This window comes from Calonectris borealis, chromosome W (genome assembly GCF_964195595.1).
Source record: "Calonectris borealis chromosome W, bCalBor7.hap1.2, whole genome shotgun sequence".
Taxonomy (NCBI): Eukaryota; Metazoa; Chordata; class Aves; order Procellariiformes; family Procellariidae; genus Calonectris; species Calonectris borealis.
In genome coordinates, this window is record NC_134351.1 from 39,574,932 (window position 1) to 39,584,122 (window position 9,191).

Below are 9,191 nucleotides of genomic sequence, written 5' to 3' on the forward strand. Positions count from 1 at the left end.
AACTTGTATACCACTGTGTCCTGGTTCCAGCTGGGACAGGGTTAACTTTCTTCCCAGTAGCTTAGGGGTGTGCTGTGTTTTGGGTTTAGTGTGAAAGGAGCGTTGATGGCCCATTGATGCTTTGGCTGTTGCTGGGTGATGCTTGCACCGGGAGGGGGGAGCACAGCCGGGGTGGTGGACCGAGCTGGCCAATGGGGTATTCTATACCATGTGACGTCATGCTCAGTATAAAAACCAGGTGTGGGGGGGGGGCTCGCCCCCCGTTCGTGACACGCGGTCGGCGGTCGGTGAGCGGTTGTGTTGTGCATTGCCTGCTTTGTGTATTCTGTTATTGTTGTTGTTCTCATTGTTATTATTACTGTTCTACTTAGTTTTATTTCAATTATTAAACTGTTTTTATCTCAACCCGGGAGCTTTCCTACTTGTGCCCTCCCGATTCTCTCCCCCATCCCACCGGGGGGGGTGATCGAGCGGCTGCGTGGCGTTTATTTTTGCTGGCTGGGGTTAAACCACGACACACTGTTAAGCAGGTAACATTACAGTGTGAGGTTTGTTTACAAAATAACCCTAAAACAGGATCTAAGGCCCAATTCGGACATTATCCAGGACAACAGTGGCAAATTGATTTCTCGGAACTCCCAAGAAAAGGGGGGTTTCGGTATCTGTTGGTCTTGACAGACACCTTTTCAGGATGGCCAGAAGCTTTCCCTTGCTGAACTAATAAAGCTAAAGAGGTAACTAAAATAATATTGCAAGAGATAATACCGAGATTTGGAGTTCCCGCGGTAATCTCGTCAGATCGGGGCCCTCACTTTATTGCAAAAGTCATTCAGCAAGTTAGCAAGCTTTTGGGAATAGATTGGCAATTACATACCCCGTATAATCCACAATCAAGTGGTCAAGTGGAAAAGATGAACCACCTGATTAAGTTGCAAATTGTAAAATTGGGACAGGAGGCCAATTTATCTTGGCCCCAATCATTGCCCTTGGCACTCCTGAGAATAAGAACTAAGCCCAGAACTAAGGAAGGGTTAAGTTCTTTTGAAATAATGTATGGGAGACCTTACATTGTACAGGCAGGAACATCAACTCAGATTGGAAATGAGATATTGACTGATTATGTAATAAGCTTGCAAAAGCAGCTTCGGGAAACAGAGAAATTGGTCTTGGGAACTAGAGCCCGAGGCCTCGATGGGCCTGTGCATAATATTGAACCTGGTGACTATGTATATGTAAGATCTCTTATAGATTCACCCCTGGAGTCAAAGTGGGAAGGTCCGTTCCAGGTGTTGCTGACCTCACATACGGCAGTCAAGATTAAGGAGCAAGCATCGTGGATACACCATACTAGAGTTAAGAAAGCCCTTCGACCACAATGGAAGTCAACACCATCTGGACCTTTGAAATTACGCATTCAACGAAGAGATGGACATTGATCATGGGTATAGTAGGACTATGGTTGAAAGCCGTAAGCGCATGGGATCAAAATTCGTACATACGAATGACCAAATCGGTAGTAGACAGTCTGAATCTTTCGGACTGCTGGATCTGTACAGCTCTTCCCAGAGGAAATTTAGAAACACCGATGTTTGGAGTTCCGGTTTTTAACTGGTCCATACTTTATGAAGCCACTAAAGTACATATGTGGAAAAAAGGAAAAGCATCTAAATTAAAATGTAAAACCAATGCGACAAATAGGGAAGAAAGGCCTACATTTGAGTTGCAACTCTGGGATGAAGGAGTGAAAATATTTTTTGAGAATTGCAGAAACAAGAGTGCTGGAGGATGTACTAAAGCCTCCCACTTTGGAAACTTTGGGTCGAGTAACATAACTATTATTAATTTGCAAGATAAAACATCGATTGACACTTTGGGTGACTTAGACTATCAAAACGAAACAAAAATGAGGGACTTAAAAGTATATCTAAAGGGAGTCTATCATAATCAGTCAATCCAATGGGAAAGCAGTTCGGTCAGTTCAGTGCCTAGCTGTCCAACCCCTCAAGGAATCTGGTGGCTGTGTGGGGATGGGCGTGCTAGGAAATCATTACCCAATTATTGGAGTGGGATCTGTACTTTAGGATATGTAATTCCTCAGAACAGAGTATATAATCACTCGCATCCTCCACCAGGAATTATACGAACGCACTGGCGAAAGGTACGCGAGGTCCCGACTAATCCCCTCGCGGAAAGGCCAACAGCTTTCCATAGTTTTGTGAGATGGTACTTTCCCCAGTTAGGAGTAAGAGAATTAGAAAGGGCTATAGTAAATATTTCAGCCACTGTGGAAAAGATTGAAAATCTTACCATAGATGCTGTCCTGGGACTGCAAACTGAAGTATCATCCTTCAGTAAGGTGGTCCTGCAAAATCGTATGGCCTTAGATTTAATCATGGCAAAGGAGGGAGGGGTCTGCCTGGTAATAAATCAAAGTTGCTGTTCCTATATAGATCAAGAACAAAGGATTGAAACAGACATAACACGAATCTGGCAACAGTCAAGGGTGTTACATGAGGTAACACAGGATGATACCTCACTGGGTCTTTTTGAACTTTGGAAAAAGCTTACTTCTTGGTTACCTAATTTCACGTGGCTCAAACAGCTCTTTATAGCAGTAATTATGCTCATTATTTTGGGAGTAGTAGTTTGCTGTATGTTGCAGTGCTTTATGTGGATGTGTAAACAAACCGGAAACACTTATGAAGAAAGGAAGAGGCACAGGCTAAGACAAAAAGTAGAAGAGGGTAAATACTTCACCAGGACTCTTGACAGGAATGGCATTATATAGCAAAAGAATTTGCAAAAGGAAAAAGAAAAGGGGGGACTTGAATTGAAGAATAGGATGATAAAAGTTAATGCGACCTATTTGTAGCTTAGCAACTTAGAGAAGATAGATGCTGTTGTAAACACACTGAAGAATAAGGCAAGACGCTGCAACCTTGGTGCAAGCAAGAATTGCATAGATAACAGGAACTCCATTGTCTACAAGGAGCAGTCATCTGGCTGAGACCGGGTTTTATGATTTGGAACTCAGCCAACTCAGCATTCTGGGCCAAAGGTGAAAATACATGGTGAAGATGACTGTGAGCCTTCATCCAAAAGACCCCAACAGACGACCACCCGATGGCAGTGCGCAAGCGCCAGAAGGAGGAGATTTATGATACTGAGTACCTGAGGATGACATCATAGTTACACCTATTAATTGTAATAACCCAACCTACCGTAATGAATATGCATGTTTTGTGTAATAAATGGATGCTTGTTTCATGATCCGGTGTGCAAGTTAGGAGGAGCGATCCCCCTTGCACCCGGCGCCGTAATAAATATACCTGCTTTATAACTCTTTGTGAGTTGTAGAGTTTGTTTCCGCGCGTCAATTCTCTGATTTGACTGGTAATAGATTAAATTAATTTTTCCCCAAGTCGAGTCTGTTTTGCCCATGACGGTAATTGCTGAGTGATGTCTCCCTCTCCTTATCTCGACCCACGAGCCTTTCATTATATTTTCTCTACCCTGTCCAGCTGAGGAGGGGGAGTGACAGAGCAGCTTTGGTGGGCACCTGGCATCCAGCCAAGGTCAACCCACCACATTAGCAGGAAATGAGACTGTTTGTTTGAGACCTTATTTCTGACAAGACAAGGTAAATGGATCTGCCCTTTGAGCTGTTCGACTTCTCTTCACCTGTCTGAGCCAATTTTCTGAAGTGTGATAGCTTCAGTTAGGAGTGTTGGAAACTCACACTCTAAAATCATGTTTTCAGGGTTTTTTTTAAATAACCTGTATTGCAGTAGCTAAAGCCACATCTTCAATGGTCTTACCAAGTTTCTTTCTGATTCAGGTGATGTATCTTCCCCCCCATAGGTGGGGTTTTTGTTGTGGGTTTTTTTTCGTTGTTTTTTTGTACCATTTGCTGCAGCAGTGTTCTCTGAGAGCAAGTTTCACCAGAAACTTGGGGGTTTGGGGTTGGGTTTTTTTGAGTGGGTTTTGGTGTGGGGTGTTGTGGTGGTTTTTTTTTGTTTTTTGGTTATTTTGGGGGGGGGAAAGTGGGGTGATGGGGGTTTTTTGTTGTGTGTTTTGGTTTGTGGTTTTTTTTTTTTTTAAACTATGTGCCAGATGCATTTGAGTTTACCGTTCTAAAGGTTATTTGTATTTTGCAAAGATGTTTCCTAGACTACTATAATGAGTCTTGTACATGAGAAATTGTCTGCAAAGACATTGTGCATAAGCTCTATTTACATGATTATTTTACAAGACTAAAACTGTATAAAGAAATGAGCGCTGCAGGAGTTACAGTAATGCTTAAGATATGACTGGATTTCACTTGGCTCTAGAAGATAGAGTTGGAACCACATCCACAACTGTATACCCAATCAGGAATAAAAAAAAAGGAGGAGTCATGCAAATGGTTGATTGATGCACAAACCAGAACATTTGTATTATTAGTATTCAAAAATTATCCAAATAGCCATTAAGAGGATAATCAAGGATATGCTATACTGAAAAGCATTAGTAGAATAGAAACAAACAAACTGGCATCCTCTTTACAAAATAAATATCACTGATGCGTAGTCATGTGCCTCTTCATACTTCTCTGATATCTGTGTTCTTTTGAAACAAGCAAGCACTCAGAATGTGAAACTGTAATAGTAAAGTTCGTAGAGTCAGACAAAGGGCTGATGACATTTCTTGTTCTACGATGACTGCAGTTGAAAACAAGAAGCTAATCAGGCTGACAGTTCTAGAACCAAATATTCCAGAACCCTAATTTCTTTGAAAAATATTGAAAAATCTTTTGCAAAGGATTTTTATTTCCACAAAAAAGAGAGCACCTGGCCTTCACTCTGATATGAAACAAAAATAATGCCAAAATGTTGATGTTTTTCTGCTGTTACAGCAACAGGCCATTAAACCTTGATGCTTTTCTGGAAGTTAAGTCCCGTCTCCTAGCCAATTCTTCCCATCTCAGCCAAGCTCAAATCATATTAAGAACAAAGCAGTTGTTTTGACTAAATAATTACATACTTTTCTTTTTCCAAACAGAAAAAATAAAATTGCTAATGAACTCTCTTCAGCTACTGCAGAAGGAAATCAATAAAGTATATGTTGTATATGGATGGATTAATTGTTTGTGTTTCTATCTAATATAGATAAATATGATATAAATATGTCTGCCAAATTTAATGAAGATGGATACTCTTCTTCACGGGTACTGTTTGAAGAAAACACACCTCTAATGGATGACTACCCTGAACAAAGATCAATCAGTGGAAAATTTGGTTGTCTTTGGAACTTCTGCAGAGGAAGTTGTGAAGGAAATTCGCTTTAGGAATGAGCAGAAAACGTGACTGACTGTTAGTGCAGGTATTCAGACACATATGAATGATAATGCTTTGTATTTCCACAATGTATTCCACACTAATCTCAGAGGGTATTACAAGTATAAGAAGTTTCTTTTTGCTTCTTTATTCTTGAAATAGTGTGGAAGAATGACCAGTGGGCTCAGGAGCTAATCTTAGCACTGGTGGCATTTCTTTTAGTGCTTCATGTAAATTGTTTTCTTAAGCCTGTGGTCATAGAGAAATCTGTCACTGTTTGCTAAATTGCTGTTAGCTTGAATAGCAGATCCATATTGTCAAGTATTTCTAACAGTTCCCCACACTGTTCCTTGCTTAAGGCAATATTAAAATTCATTTAAAAGTTAGTTCTCAGAGAAGTAAATATGTGTTGAAGTTAATACACTATCTAGTAGCTCTTTAATATTTACTGTTCAAGTTTTATGTCTTTTAACTTCAGGCAATCTATCTGTAAGTCTCCACTGTTTTGATGATAATCTGGATTAGGTCATTAAAAAAAGTGTATGTTCTTAGCCACTTAGTTTGGATGCCATCCTAACTGCTTTGTGAACAAGGTCAGTTGAGGCATCAGGGAGTGCTGAGCTTCATGAAGGAGATGTGGAAGGCCAGGGAAATGTTGAATGTAAGTAGAGGTAAAGGAACAGCTAGTAGGAAGAAGCAGAATGAGACCCCCAACATGTATGTTATCTCGTGAGTGGTAGCAAAATAATAATTTTGTTCTACTGAAATTTTGTCTTCCTAAGGATAAGTTACTATTTAGAAAACAGATGTAGCTTTTATAAGTGCATCAGGGGTTTTAAGCCCAAAAATGAAAAACAGAAGGCTAACTGAAAAATACTGATAAGCAATAATAAATAGAATTACTTCTACCATCTTGATGAATACATTACACCAGTGAGCAAATAAAAATTTAGGCCACTAGGGCTGTAGCGCAGAATAATTCTTTTTTTTTTTCTTGCTAACCAATCCCAGAGTTCATTTGTAAAAACAGTTACTTAGATAGAAAAGAGCAATCCCTCCTTATCCCTACCAGTGTCAGTGGAAAGAAAAAAAAAAAAAATTCTAAATGACTACATAGCAGTGGTAGTCCACAAAAGACTTTAGTTTGGTAAATTTTGTCAAAATAATTTAGTCTTTTTGCTGAACTACAAGGAAGAAATATCTCCTTCACATTAGAGTTTATTATAACTGCTGTTGTAAACACTTCCTTTTGTCTTACCATAATCACCATCATAAAATCGTTCAATCATGTAACTGATGTTATGTTTAAACACTTGATATTTAAGCCCTCATGACTGATTAGTGCATTTATGTTACCCTGACTATCTCAAAATAGTAGGTACGCTTTACCTGGCGCATCAATTATATTTAAACTACCATATGTATTTATATTCTGACATGCCTATTACAAAAATTTTTTTGCAGAATTGTAACAGATCTGGTTATTATCAGTTATCGTGGTTCTTTTGCTTATGTTTAGTCTCTACCAAATGTGTAGGCTACTCTTGTACTTTTAAATATTGTACAATTGAAATTAAACATTGTCTTGGGTGTTGGTTTTTTTGTTTGATTGTGTTTTTTTTTTTTTAAGGAATAGCTCCAAATACAATGTCAGCAAAAATGTGCAGTGATCATAATAAACCTAATGGCCAATGCAGAATTGCTTCTGAGAGACAAGCAGTGCTAAACTTCCTAAAAGATTTGCCCATTAGAAAGGTAAGAGAGACCATGACATTTACTATTGTGGTGGGTTGACCCTGGCTGGATGTCTCAAGGTTATAATTTTGCTGCTGTTTTATGAGGTGAATAAAATCACTGGTCGTAAGTCTAATCTGGTATCTGTACTCGGCACTGCCGTCATTTCTGTACCTCGGGAACCACCTCTTAGAAACTATTAGTAATTGCACTTTTTTCTCCTCAGAGAATGAATTTAAGGGGGAGACAGGATGGGACACTTTCTCCCACTTGTTCATCTTCCCTTCCATATCGTCAGAAACTCCTTTTTCTTCTATCCTCTTCACAAAGATGTCCACAATATTCCCTGAGAATTTTGAATATGCTTGGGATGTTCAAACAAGCATGTTCATATTGCTATGTATCCTGAATGTGGTTCAGGTCTTGTTTAGGGTTAAACAACTATTCAGGAATACTGTCCAGAGATCAACCCCGGCAACAGACACGGTGGCTACTCAAACCCCCACGACAGGCACTGCGGCTACTGCAACCCCCACGACAGGCACTGTAGCTTCTCCAACCCCTGCGACAGGCATTGCGGCTACTCAAACCCTGGCAACAGGCACCGTAGCTTCTCCAACCCCCGCAACAGGCACTGTGGCTACTCAAACCTCGGCAACAGTCACTACAGTTACTCCAACCCCCGCAACAGGCACTGCAGCTACCCAAACCCCAGCAACAGGCACTACAGCTGAACCAGAGGACCAACCCTTGCTGGTATCAGTCGCCCCTGTACAGAAGAGGAAATCTTGGAAGTGGAAGTCAGGTCGTTTAGAAAGGGATGATGGAAAAGCAGGGCCATCACGAGGAGGGGAGGAGGAAGAGGAAGAACTCATAAACGAGACGGAAACCACCCGATCCCTATCCTTGGGTGATGTTGCTATATATGCAGAAAGATTTCAGTCCTCGTCCAGGCGAGCATATTGTTACCTGGCTGCTCCGATGCTGGGATAATGGGGCCAGTAGCCTGGAATTAGAGGGGAAGGAAGCCAAACAGCTGGGATCCCTTGCTAGGGAAGGGGGCATTGACAAAGCAATTGGAAAAGGGACACAGGTCCTCAGCCTCTGGAGGCGACTGCTGTCAGGCGTGAAGGAAAGGTATCCCTTCAAGGAAGATGTTATATATCGCCCAGGCAAATGGACCACTATGGAGAGAGGTACCCAGTAACTGGGAGAATTAGGCATGCTGGAGGTGGTTTATAGTGACCTGGACAACCACCAAATGCCCAAAGATCCAAATGAAGTCCAGTGCACCCGACCCATGTGGCGGAAGTTGGTACGGAGCGCACCAGCGTCGTATGCCAGTTCGTTGGCAGTACTGTGCTGGAAAGAGGAAGAAGCACCAACGGTGGATGTCTTAGTTAGCAGACTCCGGGAATATGAAGAAAATGTCTCCTCCTCCCTTGTCTCGGCTGTGGAGAAACTGTCCCTGGAGGTCCAGCCATTCAAAGAGGATATGTCCTATTCTCCACCTGTACGGACCAGTATCTCAGCCATTAGGAGTCAGCGTTCTTCTGCTCAAGAGAGAGGATATAGAAAGTACACACCACGGGCTTTGCAATAAAACGAAGTAAGGTCAAGGGACCTGCACAGGAGATCCAGTTTTTAGGAATAAAATGGCGGGACGGATGTTATCAGATCCCAATGGATGTGATCAACAAAATAACAGCCATGTCCCCACCAACTAGCAAAAAGGAAACACAAGCCGCCTTCGGTGTTGGGGGCTTTTGGGGAATGCATATTCCAGATTACAGCCTGATCGTAAGCCCTCTCTATCACGTGACCAGGAAGAAGAACGACTTCAAATGGGGCCCTGAGCAACAACAAGCCTTTGAACAAGTTAAACGGGAGATAGTTCAGGCAGTAGCCCTTGGGCCAGTCCGGGCAGGACAAGATGTGAAGAATGTGCTCTACACTGCAGCCGGGGAGAATGGCCCTACCTGGAGCCTCTGGCAGAAAGCACCAGGGGAGACTCGAGGTCGACCCTTAGGGTTCTGGAGTCGGGGATACAGAGGATCCGAGGCCCGCTACACTCCAACTGAGAAGGAGATATTGGCAGCATATGAAGGGGTTCGTGCTGCTTCGGAAGTGGTTGGTACTGAA

General features: G+C 41.9%; 1 protein-coding gene across 1 annotated transcript; it reads left to right on the forward strand.

Moving 5' to 3' along the window:
* The first annotated feature begins 1,903 nt into the window (after positions 1–1,903).
* Positions 1,904–2,788, forward strand: LOC142074980 (syncytin-A-like). The gene has a single exon (XM_075135980.1). The coding sequence runs from the start codon at positions 1,904–1,906 to the stop codon at positions 2,786–2,788; it is 885 nt and encodes a 294-aa protein (XP_074992081.1).
* Positions 2,789–9,191: the final 6,403 nt, after the last annotated feature.